This window comes from Micromys minutus, assembly GCF_963924665.1.
Source record: "Micromys minutus genome assembly, chromosome: 28".
Taxonomy (NCBI): Eukaryota; Metazoa; Chordata; class Mammalia; order Rodentia; family Muridae; genus Micromys; species Micromys minutus.
Window position 1 is genome coordinate 39,092,841 of NC_137963.1, and position 15,582 is coordinate 39,108,422.

The following is a 15,582-nucleotide window of genomic DNA, read 5'->3' on the forward strand; positions in this document are numbered from 1 at the left end:
CTCTCCCGTCTTTCTGAGAAAGAGACTAGTGTACCCCAGGGTAGCCTCTAACTTGCTACATCCTTGGACTGTTTTGTTTTTTTATCCATTGTTGTTCCTGTGTTATTTTTGAGACAGTCTCAGTATGCGGGCACAGCCGGCCTGGAACTCACAGAGATCCTCCTGCCTCTGTCTTCTGAGTGCTGGGATGAAAAGTGCACGTACAGGCCACCACACTTGGCCTGTTTTGTTTTTGAGACCTCGCAGAACTCTGATCTTGAATCCTTCCCAGGGTTTGGGATCGCTGGCACACAGCCCACTCCCGCCCCGTTCAATTCACAATCCAGGAACATTCTCAGGAGCCACAGGCTTTGAAACTTTTTAAAGCCTCAGATACTTTTCCAAAACAAAAAGCCACTGCCTCGGAAACACGGTAAAGAGGAGCGAAGCTGGGGCTGGAGTTTTGCTTTTCTTTCATTCTGTTTAGCTCTGAGACTTTTTTCTTTTCACTCTCTTTTTTATTTCCTAAGGCCTTTCTTTAAGATGAGAGACAGAAATGAATCTCCATCTGAAAGTAACAGAAAATAGAAAATAAATGATAATTTTGACCTCAACTTCACACCAATTTGCAAATTGGTGTAGCTAATCATGGGTGGAGCGGGGCCTTGGAGTCTCTGGGTCAGTTTCCCCCTGTACAAATTGTTGTTAATACAAATGCTGAATCTAGGCTTGGGGGGGAGCAAAGATGACGGCAAGGGGGCTTTGCACAAGTGGAAGCCCTGGTAAGCTGTCTCTTGCAAGATGCCAACTTCCTGCCTCCACAGCTCCTCACAGAGCTCGATAGAAGCTTCGCAGTCTTTCTGGGGAGAGGCCAGCCACACCAGAAGCAACCTTTGTGCAGTAGACTGGATCTAATACACATTCTGAAGGCTCACAGTGCCACAGAAGGCAATGAACCCCTTGGGAGGTGGGGCATTGGCACCTCTTGTCATTTTGTGTTCCCTGGCTCCCATGGAGAAAGCTGTTTCCTCTCCTGTCCTCTCTCCGGTCCTCACAGGATCGAGTGACCATGGACTGAATAAACACTTCCTACTTTAAGTCACTGGTCCTTGTGGATGTTGTCACAGCTGAGGAAAACTAACTCTAACTAAAGCACTGTGTAGGAATATCCAGAATGCTCAAAGCCGAGACTGGAACAGCCCATCTGACTGCTGCCCTGAGACCAGCCCTCTACGTCCACCTCTTCTAAGTACAGGGTGCAGATGTGTCTCATCCTTGGGTTACATTGTAGCTGCAGATGTGTCTCATCCTTGGGTTACATTGTGGCTGCAGATGTGTCTCATCCTTGGGTTACATTGTGGCTGCAGATGTGTCTCATCCTGGGGTTACATTGTAGCTACAGATGTGTCTCATCCTTGGGTTACATTGTGGCTATTCTATGAGGAGCCAGCACTGGGCTATAAACCAGAAGACTCTCATTGTGAGGAATACAGAGTGTCAGAAGGGGGGTAGGAAGTATGAGGAAGATCAAAGGTCACGGAAATAGGGCCCAGAAAGTCATCATTTGGTCTGGAAGTACCATCAGACGTAGCAGAAAATGCCCATTTTCATCTCAGAACTTGAGCACTCACTTGGAATGTGGGGTGGATGTGGATGACTCCATTTTTTACTTGGAAGATCCACCTCAACTCATAGCCTTGATGAGTGTGTGCAGTAAATGACTATCCATCTGTGCCCTGAGTGTCCTTGCTGAGTGTAGCTCTGGGTGCCCCCTGGGCCCGGGAGGCTTTTTATGGAAACAGCAATGTTTATCTGCCATGATAACAGTCAGGGTTGACTTGGTACCACATTGAAAATAATAATAATAATAAGACTCAGCCGGGCACAGTGACACAGCCTTGTATCCCAGCACTTAGGAGGCAGAAGCTGGCTTCTGTAAGTTCAAGGCCAGCCTGGTCTACAGAGTTCCAGGAGCGCTAAGGATATGTAAAGAGGGTCCCTCTTTAAATACATACATACATACATACATACATACATACATACATACATACATACATACATAAAAATAGTTACTATACATGATGAGAAGCCACACACTGTTGTTCGATGTCAGAAGGTAGAAAAGGTAAAAAATAAGTCTCCTGCATTCAAAGCCATCCCTGTGAGGCTGTGAGTCCTTCCAGGCTTTTCTTCCACTGCCACACAGACGCATACCTAATGTGTAAATTAGGAGTTTTAAAAATATTTACTCTGTGTGTGTGTGTGTGTTCCTGCATGTATGTGTGTACCATGTATGTCCAGGAAAGCATGACTGCCACAGAACTGGAGTTCTGTTGGATGGAGGGTAGGGGAGTCTGAGTCTGCGTCTGCTCCTCTGCCACAGGGCTCTGGCGGCTGGGGGAGGCAGGACGCAGGAAATTGGGAAGCAGAGTCTGGGGCGCAGGACTGGCTGGGGGTTCCCGGGCCTTCTGGTTTCCAGGCTCTTCTTGGACACCCCTGGATGCCGAAGAAGAGCTGAGAACAGAGTGGGGACCGGCAGGCAGGATCCGAGGGGAACCAGGGAGCTCTGGCTGGTCCCGAGTGGGTCTTGTCTTCTTGGCTGTGGGCAGCAGCCGAGAACATAGAGAGGCTTTCTACGGGAAATCCGACCGCAGCTTTGTAGGCGTAGGGCTTCTCTACAGCGCCTGATGGCGGGTCCGGATGGAAAGAGGCAGTCCATGGGTTTAAGACGTTTACTGTCATGGCGGAAAGTGGATGTGTAGAACCGTACCCCACTTCTCAGGGTGGGCCTGAGATTAAACACGTTCTGTAGGGAGGAGTGTCTGGGAAGAACGGCTAATTGGCTAAGCCTCCAGGCCTTTAGGCTTCTCATTATAATGAAGATCTGTCTTGAGCCTGCCTTGATGTCCACTAATCTATGGAGGGCTGTGGCTAGTGACGGCAGGGTCCCTACAGTCCCTTAGGGTCATTGGGGCTTCAACCTCTCTCGACCTGGAACCAGGATACCTTTCCAGTGTGTGGCCCCACAGAGTCCCATGGTGTGAGCTACCATGTGGGAGCTGGAAACTGCACTGGTGTCCTCTGCAAGAGGTTTAGAGCAGTAAACACTCTCAGCCCCTGAGCCCTCCAGTTCCTAAATTAGGAGTTTTGGGGGGTTGTATTTCATATGGAGGAAGGGTTTTCCATTGTCATTTAAAAATCTCTTTTGTCACAGTTTCTTGGCCTCTTGATTTGTTTTTGAGATCAGCCTCAAATTTACTGATGCAGTGAGAAGCTTAAAATCCTAATCTTCTGGGCTGGAGAGATGGCTCAGTGGTTAAAAGCACTGACTGCTCTTCCAGAAGTTCTAAGTTCAAATCTCAGCAATGACATGGTGGCTCACAACCATCTGTAATGAGATCTGATGCCCTCTTCTGGTGTGTCTGAAGATAGCAACAGTGTACTCACATATAATAAATAAATAAATTTTTTAAATCCTAATCTTCTGCCTCAAGAGCTGGGTTGAAAGTCATGTGCTCCCACCCGACAGGTGTGTGCTCCCACACCTGACAGGTGTGTGCTCCCACACCTGACAGGCGTGTGCTTCCACACCTGACAGGTGTGTGCTCCCACACCTGACAAGCATGTTCTCCCACCCCTGACAAGCATGTGCTCCCACACCTGACAGGCATGTGCTCCCACCCGATAGGTGTGTGCTCCCACACCTGACAAGCATGTGCTCTCACCCCTGACAGGCATGTGCTCTCACCCCTGACAGGCATGTGTTCCCACACCTGACAGGCGTGTGCTCCCACACCTGACAGGCATGTGCTCTCACACCTGACAAGCATGTGCTCTCACCCCTGACAGGCATGTGCTCCCACACCTGACAGGCATGTGTTCCCACACCTGACAGGCATGTGCTCTCACCCCTGACAGGCATGTGCTCCCACACCTGACAGGCATGTTCTCCCACCTGACAGGCGTGTGCTCCCACACCTGACAAGCATGTGCTCCCACACCTGACAAGCATGTGCTCTCACCCCTGACAGGCATGTGTTCCCACACCTGACAGGTGTGTGCTCCCACACCTGACAGGCATGTGCTCCCACACCTGACAGGCATGTGCTCTCACACCTGACAGGCATGTGCTCTCACACCTGACAGGCATGTGCTCCCACACCTGACAGGCATGTGCTCTCACCCCTGACAGGCATGTGCTTCCACCTGACAGGTGTGTGCTCCCACAGCTGACAGGCATGTGCTCCCACCCCAGCAGGTGTGTGCTACCATGCCTGGCTGCGGATTCTTTCCTGAAACTATTCTGTAACTTGCCATATTTCCACCTATTCATTCCGGCCAGCGTCCAAGCCAGCAAACCTCTTTATTATTTCACTTATGTACCATAATTTGCTCATATAATTTTCTACTGATCAACACTTGGATCTTTACAATATTTCACAATCAAAATAATACTCTAAGAGCATCTTGGCTTTATGTTCTTACTCTTCCATAAGATAAGATTGTGGTGTCTGGTGCTGAGGGCCTAACCACGTTGCCATTATAGCTCGGTGTAAATGCAATTCCTCTTCCTATCCCCACCCTCATCCCCCAAGCTTTCCTAAGCCCCCCTTAGCTCTCAGACCTATGTCCATCAAAAACCACATCACCTATTTCTGGCATGCTCTTGCTGTGACCGCCTTCCCCTTCCATACTGAAGAATATATTTGTATTGTGATGGAGCCTCCTGCATCGACCAAGATAACCATGTAACTGCAAGGTCAAACCATTAGCATCTGTCATCAGTGATCTGAATCCTCCTTTTAAATAAACCATGCACACAAGTTTTAGGGAAGCATTAGTTACCAGCTACAGATGCTAGGGGTCGGGGAGTGGAGACAGAGGCCTCTCCAAAGTTTCTGAGTTCAGGCATATATATGAGAAATGTTCTCTGGCCCTGGGGTGGAAAGGAAGGAGGCCAACTCTTTGCAAGGAGGTGACTGCCAAGTGATGTAAGTCGGCTGACATTGAGTAGGAAGCAGACAGTGTTTATCTACAGCTAGGATGCCAATGTGCCTAGATCTCAGAAGGACTCAGGACCTCTGAAACACCACAGTCCCCACGTCATAGGCAGGGTCTCTGAGTGTCTTAGGGTTTCATTACTGTAAAGAGATACCATGACCAAAGCAAGTCTTATAAAGAACATTTCATTGGGGTTGGCTTACAGGTTAAGGGGTTCAGTCCATTATCATCAAGGTGGGAGCATGGCAGCATCCAGGCAGGCGTGGCTCTGGAGAAGTTGAGAGTTCTACATCTTCTTTGGAAGGCAAACAAGAGAACACTGCTAGCTTCCAGGCAGCTAGGAGGAAGGTCGCAAAGCCCACCCCCACAGGGACACACTTTCTCCAACAAGGCCACACTCATCAATAATGCCACTTCCTGGGCCAAGAATATTCAAACCACCACAAACAGCATTCTGGAATATTCTGGAAAGGTGTGCAGAATATAGAAGTGGCCACAAGGGATGTCCTAGCTATGGACGCTATTACTTCTTCCACAACCAGGGTACACAAAAAGCTGCTTTGGCAAATTGGTTTGCCTTACATACACAACTGGAGACCTGGAATTGGGCTAATGGCCTGTCTCAGAAGAAATGGATCCAGACAGGAACAGTTAGGCATCTCCCATAGGCCATTGGGTTCCAGAACATTCCTTATACTCTCTGCAGTCTTCCCAACTTTACCTTCTTAGAGCTGGGTATGGTGTTAGACATCTCAGGACTCAGGAGAATCTGGAGTTAAAGGCCCAGCCTGGGCTACAGAATGAGACCCAGTCTCAAGAAGAAGGCTCACGGGTTTGAAGAGAGATGTCAACATTATACTGCTCTTAGGCCTGTGGTGTCTCTAAGATTTACATCACGGTGGACCGAAACCGCTCACCTTACTGTCAGGAGGTAAAAGAGGGGATGAAGAAAAGCTGGGGTCCCACTGTGTCTTTCAAAAATGGACCTCTAGTTACCAAAGAGCCTCTTGAAGGTTCCCCTATCCTCCAGTAATGCCACCCTGAGGAGCAAGCTTCTCCTACCTAGGCCTCTGGGGACTGCTTTAGAAGGAGCACACAGCCCAGACAATAGTTCACCAGGGCCTAGAGTTCCTATCTTCTCCACAGAGGAGTGTGTTCTGTCAAAAGTCAAGTTCACACACACACCTGTATGGTCACCATACTTCTTACTTGTTAATATATGATGAGTTATTCTGAGGGGGTGTACAGAGTCTAAGTTTATCTTGTTTAAAGACTGCTTAACGTGGATTGTTATGACCGTGCTGGGACGTGCCAGTCACAATCCTGTTGGCATTCAAAGCATTTCTAACTGCACATGGGCTTTATGAGGTGTCTGGGTGGGAGTGTGGAAAAGCTGCAGACCTCCATGTCTCCAACTGTGCCTGCCTTTTCAAGTGTCACGACCTCAGGTATGGGGATCTGGCAAGACACAATGGGCCTTTTCTATTCCTTGGAGCAGTGTTTCCTCTAAGGAAGGTACTTTTCTGGGGGGAAAAAATGTTATTTCAAGGCCTCTTGATTCCAGAATGAAATGAGTCCCACAGAGATATCCCTGCCAGGTTTCAGAGCCAGGGACTGTGGAGAGAGGGCACAGTGGGGGTGCCTTCCCCATGTCTCCTACTACTGGGGGCTGGAGCTGAGAAAGAAGCCCCAGGACCGTAAGGGAGGTTAGACCTGTGGAAGCAAGATGCATTTAATCTATGCAGGGGCTTCAGCACCTTAGTGGACTATGGTCTGCTCTTCCAGGGTCCCAGCCCTCAGCAGGGGGGCTGCCTCATCAAAGAATGCTCAGCATCACGCACGAGCCACCCAGCCTTGCTCCTGTGCAACTGCTAGTGGCCCAAAGCACTCACAAAGTGGCAGGTTGGCACCCCAGCCTGTGTGGTGGAGACCATCGGGCTGCTGTGGGCCCTGACAAGATGGTATGTGGGGAGACCATGGTGCCTGCTGCGTTGTAAGAATGCGGATCCAGCAGCAAACGCGCTAGATTTGGACTGGGAGGTGGAGCACCAGGGTGGCTTAGCCCCACACTGCCAGGCTGGTCTGGAGTGAATGCGTCCCTCTCTGCTGCCAGCTAAACACTCCCCGATTTGCTGTGTTTTGGTGCCATTCTCTTTCCCTTGTACTGCTACCTCCTCTCCTGTGGAAGGGGGCAGAGGACCTTTAGCAGGCAGGGGGCTCCCTGCTGGCTGTTGCTGGGCACACCACATCGCTCATACACCATACAAATACCAAATATACAAGACACACACAACACAGCATGCAAACACACCACGCCACCCACAGTGAAGCCACACACACACACCACACACACACCACACACACACACACACCAAACACACACCAAACACAGCAGACACACACACACCAAACACAGCACACACACACCAAACAGCAGAAACACACACAAACCAAACCCAGCACACACACACATACTCACACTACACAGACTCAGACAACACACACACTCATTCCACATATACAAAATATACTCCAGATACACACATCCTGGGGACCCTGCATATTTCAACCCTTAGTATACACATCACACCCTATATACATAGCCACATGTGCTAGCAAAGTTTGTGTCAACATGAGCCAAGCTAGAATCATCTGAGAGGAGAGAACCCCAACCCCTCACTAGATTGGGCTGTGAGAGACAACCCTACAATGAGCACCTCTGTGGTGGGAGAGAAAGAGAAGCAGTTTGTGCACCACGAAGAAAGGAGGAACTGGAAAAGTGACTGGGGTGAGAAGCCTTCACTTCTACTCGAGGCCATGGTGAGGTCCCAGCTTGGGCTGCCAACAAGGACCACGTCTGGGTTCATGACCATAGCCCATGATACCAACAAAAGCCATCCGGACATCCGTGGTCTGGGCTGCTGCCTGAGGCCATATTGATACCCAAGGGCTGCACAGAGCTGTCCCCACCCCTGGCAAGCTGCAGAACTGAGAAAGGCAGCCCCCACCTCGCCTGGGCATCACAGCAGAGCTGGCCCCGAGGGCCTGTCCCTCACTGGCCTTGTGGTGGAGTGGACCTGGGAGACATGCCCTCCACCCCCCACCCCTCACCCCTGCCTGGGCAGTGTGGGGAGCTGGCCCGCTGGTTTGGGCATGGCAGAGCTTGCATGCTGAATAATTCAGCTAGCACCCAGGCCCAGATCCACGGCTTTGAATTGGTCTAACCTAGCATCAACCCCACCTATGAACTGCTGGAGCACATGAAGGGGCAGCAGATCCAAAGCTGCAGGAAATCCATGACTCAGGGCAACAAGATATCTGAGAGGGGTCCCAGTGAGGATCCAGCGTTGATAGTGTAACCTCAAGGCAGACCAATGACACTGAAGCTTCCACAGGTAGATTATTTTTAATTTATTTTCTTTTTTTTTTTTTTTTTTTTTTTTGATTTTTGTTTTCTTTGGTGGGGGAGGTTGCAAGGGCAGAGGGCAGATACGGGGAGAATGGGACTGGGGTCCACGGTATGAAATTTACAAAGAATCAATAAAAAGTTTTTTTTAAGAGTTGGGCTGTAGGCACTCCTGTAGAGCACATTTTAAATTATGGTCAATGTGGGGGGCCCACCCACTGTGGGCGGGGCTGTTTCTGGGCTGATGCTCCTGGGTAAGGAAGCAGGCTGAGCAAGCCATGAGAAACAAATCAGTAAGCAGTACTCCCCTGTGGGCTCTGCATCAGCTGCTGTCTCCAGGTTCCTGCCCGGCTTGAGTTCCACAGTGATGTGGAAGCGTAAGCCAAATGAACCCTTTCCTCCCCAAGTTGCTTTGGTCATGGTGTTTCATCACAGCAATAAGAACCCTCAGACACCACATATATACTATACTACATATACACATATACACATATACACATATACACATATACTACACAGGCGTTGTGCATAGCACATACCATGTACCATATACATCCTACCCATCAGACACATACAACACATCGTACACACGCCTGCACATACACAGACCACGCACACGTCAGAGCCTGCAAAGTGGCTGTCCATTCTCCTTACCTATGTCATTGTCAACCCTAATGCTTTGAAATTCGGGGAGCTCTTCTCTATCTTGTCCTCTGACAGCCCTCTGCTGTTATCCAGCCTCTCAGACTCGCCCACCCCGTCCCCACAGGGCTACCAGATAAAATGCAGGATGCCCCAAAACACTTGATCTTACATAGACAACGAATATATTTAGTGAAAATATTATGTTCCAACTATTTTGTGAAATACATTCAAACTAGAAATTACTCATCGCCTACATGAAACCCCAGCTTCTCTGGCATTCTTACGGTTTAGAAACTCTGCTCCCCAGACTCTATTGTGCTCTTCCCAACTTCCTGCGGGGCTCTAGTTACACCTCTCAGCCCTTTGCTAGACTTCCCCAGGGAGGACCACCTTCCTTTTTAGATTCTTCCTCTTCTAGGCAGCATCTCCTTGCCCTCAGACTCAACTCCACAGTCCTGAGGGCCTGTGGCCCATGTCCTACCCCAAGAGCCACCTCTCCAGTGCATCAGTAACATGTACCGTGTCCTCATTTGTGCCTGGACCCTGGGCCTGCTCAGCCTAAAAGACCAAGGCTGCCTCAGCAGCATATTTAGCATCTGCTGCCTGGGAATATGCTTCCCTTGGGGATGACTGGTGCCAAGCCTCATCTCCTTTGTGCCAGACCAAGCTGCAGTTCTCCCTGCTCCACGGGTTCTCTACCAGCACCTTCTTGGACCTGCTCATTGAAGACTCTCTTTCTCTTCCATTCCAGCTCAGGGGCCTCCTCTTCCTCTTCCTCCTCCTTCTCCGAAACCTCCCTGGGCTCCCACCTCTCTCCCTACCCCCCCCCCAGCACCCAAAGCACGCTGTTTCTGCTCTGTTAAGTGTTTGCTGAGTGCCGGGACCAGGTCTGACTGACTCAGGAAAGACATGGCTATGTGGGGAGTGAACACATAGTGGGTTGGGTGAGTGGATGGATCATGGCATACTTTGGGTGTGATAAAACACGTGGCCAAAAGCAACGTGGGAAGGATTCTGCTTGCACTTTCTTGCTCACACACACACACACACACACACACACACACGCAGACACACACACATACACACACACACACACACACACACACACACACACGCATGCACTCACGTGCTGGAGCGCCCTTGTCTGTGGACTCACCCACCTCCACGCAGTCTAGGTGTTGCCAGGAAGAAGGCTCTGCTGCTGAATTCCTGCAGACACACGCTGACAAGATCCCTTTCTAGGGAGATCTTCAGAGCCTACTTCGGGGCAGAACTCTGCCTGAGGGCAAGACAACCCCCCTGGCAGCGAGCGGGCACTCAGGGGGAGTTCCAGTGAGAGTCACGGGCCCTGCCTCGGTCTGGCTTCCTCCAGGCATTCTTGCTCTGTCTCCCATCTCAGTTGCTCGTCCCTTAGAGACATCAGACCCACACTGACTCTTCTGCTGTGAGTTTCTTCACTAAGTCCCCAGGACTCCCTGCCCTCTCATCTGGCCTCTCTGTAAAAGCCCTAGTCAGGCACTCAGTATCCAGACTGACAAGAACATGCTTCCAGAAGCTTCTACCTTCCCAGATTCACTCCACACTCATAGCAGCCTGACTCCCTCCTACACTTCTTCCCTGTCACCCCAACCCCATATCTCTCCAGGCCCAAGTTTGTCTCTCTGGATCCTTGCTGTGGCAGCCACATGTCTGGACACCCTTACACCCCAAAGGACCCTTGTTCAGTCCTGTCTACCTCAAAGGTTCTGAGAGAGTTACCCGTTCAAGGTTAGATGCAGACATACAAGCCGGGAAGCTAATTTCCCATCCTTCAGATAATATAGTCTTTAAATACGACACAGCATCTATTCCGTAAGCAGGCTTTTCTATTAATAAAAACAAATGCCCCTTTATCTGTGTTTAAAAAAAAAAAAAAAAAAAAAACAGCTTCTTCACATGTGCTGAAATGTAACAACATTTTTAGCTTTTTTGGAATTATCTTTTCAGTTCACAATTTTTGTATCATTCCTAAGTGACGCAAATCACTCACATTTGCTAAGAATAGACACAGTCTGCCGGACTATAGCAATGAAGCGAGTCTTGTTCAAACGTCTAAGTCCTTCTTGGTGGCCTTCCTGCTGAAGAAGCACCGTGTGCTCTCTGAGGTTCTCCTTTTTCTACTCCGCTTCCTTCTGTGGTTTTCCAGAGCAGATTTGGAAAGATCCATAAAAGGATGTACGTCCTGGATGATAAAATAAGTCACTTGTTCCCAGAAAACAGCTCTTTGTTTTCAGAATTTCAGGGCTGATTTCAGGCAACAGGAGCAAGCCTGAGGTTTGGGCAACTGTGCTGCACCCCAAAAATACTAACAAATGTGTAGTTCTTCAAAACGTCCACTTGAGGGCTCTGGTTCCTTGGGGGGCAAATAGACTTCCGTCACCGCATCCTGCTGAGAGGATGCTAACTTCCGGTGAGGTTTCATGGCTGGCTGGAGCTACCCTGTAGACTATACCACAGTGTCGGTCCACCTCTCCTCAGGCTTCTCAGCCCCATTGTGAGGTAACTCACACCTGGTACCAACACCTCAGCACCCCGAGGATAAGAGGGCAGGGCAAACCAGAATGGGGGAGGCAAGACATAGCCCTGCCTATTGATTGTGGTCGATGGGTCTGACCCACTCAAATGCCAAGGGACGGCCAACCTCACACAACCGTCCAGAAGTTCTGGGCCCTCGGCAGGGGCCTGGATTGGAGAGCCGGACCCGTGAAGAGCGACGCCTCCTGGTGAAATGTGGCCACGGTGAAGCTGCGTCTGGGGCTGCTCTCTGAGTCGCGGGTGTGCGAGTCATAGCTGAAGTAACAGAGGATGCAGGTAATGGCCATGGTGATAACAAACAGCACCGCCACCATCCCAATCACCGCCGTCTCCATGACTTCTGGGTGGCACTTGTCACCCGGAACACCGTGGGTGTGGTCTCTGGGCCTTAGCGTCCTATCAGAAGCTGGGGTGACTGCGCTGGATTGCTTCTCCTCCGCCGACTTCTAAGACTCCCGTCTGAGGCCTTGGACTTTGGTGACCCACGGTGGCACCATAGGTCACCAAACCCTTCTGCTAGAACCAGATGGTCCCCGGTCTAGTTGTAACCTCGGGTCAGACCTCCAAGAGCTGTGGTCGGCTCTACTGGCAGCTGCTAGAAGCACCATCAGGAAAGATGTAAGCAAACGATTCCCTAGACACTGCCCTCCCTGCCGCCTTCCCGGGCCTTGCACCTAGGCTGGGAGGCAGGTGTGAAGACACGGGCCAGCTCCCAGGGAAGTGGAGGTGAGGTAAGGGTTAGGGGGAGAGAGCACACTGCAGGAAGGAAGACGGGACCGTGAGAGTAAGTTGTCCTTGGCCTCATTTTCCGCACAGGGTTGGGAAGTGTGGTGTATATGAGAAAGGACCTCCTCCAGCCAGTCATGGGGCCCATTTGCTTTCCTCTATGCCCCCTCATTCATGACCACCCCAGGCCCACATGGGGTGCTGTGAAGACTTACCCTGGACTCCAATAGTGCCATCCCTGATTGCATGTGGAGCTGTAGACCCCTTATCTGGTGACCACCCCAGGTGGCCATGATTCTTCCCTGAAGCCTGCAGTGTTTTTGTTGGTGCTGCCTGCCTGGAATCTGGCTGAGCAGCTGTGAGTACTTCCTGAATCCCTTCCTCCAATTGTGATTGATGGCCTATGACCCACAGCCACCTCCTCCCCAGCTACAGCGCTTAAACCGCCCCACACACTTGCAGGCTCATTAACTGACCCTTGAGAGTATCAGGGAAGGGAGCCCATTCACACCCAGTTCCTCTTGAAATGCTCCCACATTCAGAGAGGAGTGTATTATCAGCCTGCCTCTTACCCGTTCCGTGAAAACCGGAGTCTAAAGGAATAGTACTTCTGGGTACTGAGCATAGCCAGGCACTGTCTGAAAAGCATTTATCCCACAGCCCTGCGCAGTGATAGGACCTCCATTTTACAGGGACACAGGGACAGGGACAGGTACGATGGTCTCGGAGCGAATATCCTGGCCTGACCTGCTAGTGAGCCTTGAGAACAGCATCCAATGGCGGAACAGCAGTTTCCTTTCTCAACCCCCAACTCTCTCTTCCTGGGACCATACAGTCAGAGTGATCGCCTGATTCTGCCATTTGCCTTATCAGGAACTCATGGTCCCGAGGGGGGGGTCATGCGAGAGAGGTCATGCTGCCAGGAATGTATCCAGTTTCTCCAAGAGAACTTCAGTAGCATATGGGCAAACAGCCCACTCACAGGGCAGGAGAGCAAACCACACACTGCCCTGCTCAGCCACAGCCCCTCTTCTCAGACTCTGACAATCTGGGCTCGTCCTCCACAGGGTACCGTAGGGTATCTCTTTGAATCCCCAGCGTCTCCTGATGGGGCTGGGAAATGGGACCTAGAGGCTGTTGCAAGCTTATCTCGCTTCTCTCTCGCCAGTTCCTTGAGCATGCCAGGGAGAGTGTCAGGATTTTCAACAGGAGTACAGGAAGCTTGTCCAGCCTCACTTCCTGTCCTGCTAACCCTTTCCCCCCGTCTTTCGTGTAAGATTCCCGTGAGGCAACTCAGGAATGCAGGTGGCTGTAACCAGAGAGGGACAAGGATGGAGGCTGAACTGGTCTAAACCTGGCAGTGAGGACGGAGAGATGGGTGTGAAGGACACTCCAGAGAGAAATCAGGCCATCAGACCTCTGGTCCACTTTCCCAGCACAGAAACCTAGTGAAGTTGTCAGGGTGACGTTGCCTCTCCCCTTCCTCAGTGGTCACCCCTCGCCTAGTCCTCAGAGTCCCCTGGGAAACGGAAGGAAGGAGGACATTCTATTCCAATGAGTCACTGACTTTCTGCCACTTCTCCCTTGTTCTCAGGCTCAGGCTGGGACAAGGTTTCCCTCCCCTTCATGGACCCAACTGTTTACTCATAGTGTGTTTGGGTCCTTTGCCTGTTCACGCTGGTAGGAGTTTCTACTATCCATTCCATTTTACAGAAGGAGAAACTGAGGCCCAGGGCTAGGCACATTCTCATGCACCGGGCATGCCAAGCAGTTAATTGTTCCTTCCCTCTGGTCTTATCAGGCCGCTACTGTGCATCCGCAAACTAGGTAGCTGGCTGGACACTCAAGGTCTGGATAAGAGTCCCTATTCAGTCCCAAACAGACAGAACCCAGCGTTGGTGCCTGCCCTGGACCAGGCTAGGAAGAACACTGAGGCATAGTGCTCAGACAGCTAGAACCCAGTCTAGGTGGTCCCAACTGTCCCTCCTTCAAAACGCTGGGCTGTCCACACCGAATTCTTCCTCGGGGCTTAGGCAGGGAACACCTACTTCTCCCTATCCACAGCCAGACCCCAGGCTCAGCCTCTCCTTCCAGAAGAGTTCCCAGGGCCCCTCGACACAGCCCTCCTCCCTCGGGCTATGCTGCAGCTGAGAACCAGTTCACAATAAGCTTTCTAGTGGTTTTTATTTCTTACAGCCAACCAATGCTCATATCCCAGTCCAGGGCCTCCCCAATCAGAAGAACACGCCATATCCACCTGGGCTCTGGTTCTGCCAGACACCCTCATTACTTCCAGGGTCACCAGGAATCACAGTCACAAGGTAGGAAGTTTAGCCAGCCCTTGCCCCAAGCTCAAGCCCTACATATTGCAGAGGGCCACCCAGGTGGTTCTCAGGTCTCTGTGTCACAATGGAAGAAGGGCTCATATGCAAATGAAACCCAAGCAGGACCACGGTCCCAGTACCCCCCCCCATCCATCCCAGAGGAACATCCTTTGCTCTGGAAAACATCAGGATTCACTCATGTTGCAGCTGGGTGGAGGGCAGGGCTGGTAGACCATCTCTGTTGGTCTCAGTGGCGGGCTCCACGTGCCTGGTAATGGCGGTGGTGATGGCGGTGCTGGTGGAGACGATGGGGAGAATGGTGGCGGTGGTGGTGAACGCCTGCACTGGTCACCCCAGTCACACGGCCGCGGTGATGGTGAAGGACTCTCGGGAGACGCAGGCGCCGGCCATGGAAGAGTCGAGGCTGGGCTTGTCGGACTCGGTTTCTCTCCACGTCGCGCTCCTGTGATCTGTGGGAAAGACAGAGGGCCAGAAGCAACAGCAACATCAAAAGAGCCAGCACAGTGCCTATGATCCAGCACACAAGGGTTGTGTTCTCCAGAAGACCTGACATCTGGAAGCCAGGGGTTCCCCACACTTCACTCAGTGGCTCCCCTCAGCAGCCCCTGCTCAGGCCTCACAGTCACTGAACTCCAGGGTGTCTCAGCTCCTGCAGACTGGAGAACAGCCAGAGAATGTGGGAGAGGCCTGTTTGGACAGGCTTCTCCACAGCCAGAGGCTGTTCGGGGTGAGTAGGTGGAGACCAAGGAGCGGTGGGACTGGCTTCCTTGTAGGGAGGGCCTGAATTCAGGGATAAGAGGCCAACGTCCCATCTTTTCCTGCCTCCCGGCAGGAGGAGAGCCCCCCTCTGGACTTCAGATTTTTTTTTTCCTCGATTAAAAGTGGAGGCTTTGGACACACGCAATT

At 51.2% G+C, this 15,582-nt stretch overlaps 2 protein-coding genes across 3 annotated transcripts; both read right to left on the reverse strand.

Annotated features, from left to right (window-relative positions):
• Positions 1 to 10,935: 10,935 nt before the first annotated feature.
• SPAAR (small regulatory polypeptide of amino acid response) lies at positions 10,936 to 12,673 on the reverse strand. 2 transcript variants are annotated; one of them, XM_080940304.1, is made up of 2 exons: positions 12,547 to 12,673; positions 10,936 to 12,200 (listed from the first exon to the last, which is right to left on the reverse strand). In XM_080940304.1, exon 2 carries the CDS (start codon positions 11,938 to 11,940, stop codon positions 11,713 to 11,715), a length of 228 nt encoding a protein of 75 aa, XP_080796430.1. In that variant the 5' UTR covers positions 11,941 to 12,200; positions 12,547 to 12,673; the 3' UTR covers positions 10,936 to 11,712. The 2 variants fall into 2 exon arrangements, with proteins under 2 accessions (XP_080796430.1, XP_080796431.1); XM_080940305.1 differs by having other exon boundaries at positions 10,936 to 12,197; positions 12,547 to 12,645.
• A 1,845-nt stretch (positions 12,674 to 14,518) lies between these two features.
• Positions 14,519 to 15,332, reverse strand: HRCT1 (histidine rich carboxyl terminus 1). Its single transcript, XM_080940083.1, has one exon. It carries the CDS (start codon positions 15,227 to 15,229, stop codon positions 14,903 to 14,905), a length of 327 nt encoding a protein of 108 aa, XP_080796209.1. The 5' UTR covers positions 15,230 to 15,332; the 3' UTR covers positions 14,519 to 14,902.
• Positions 15,333 to 15,582: the final 250 nt, after the last annotated feature.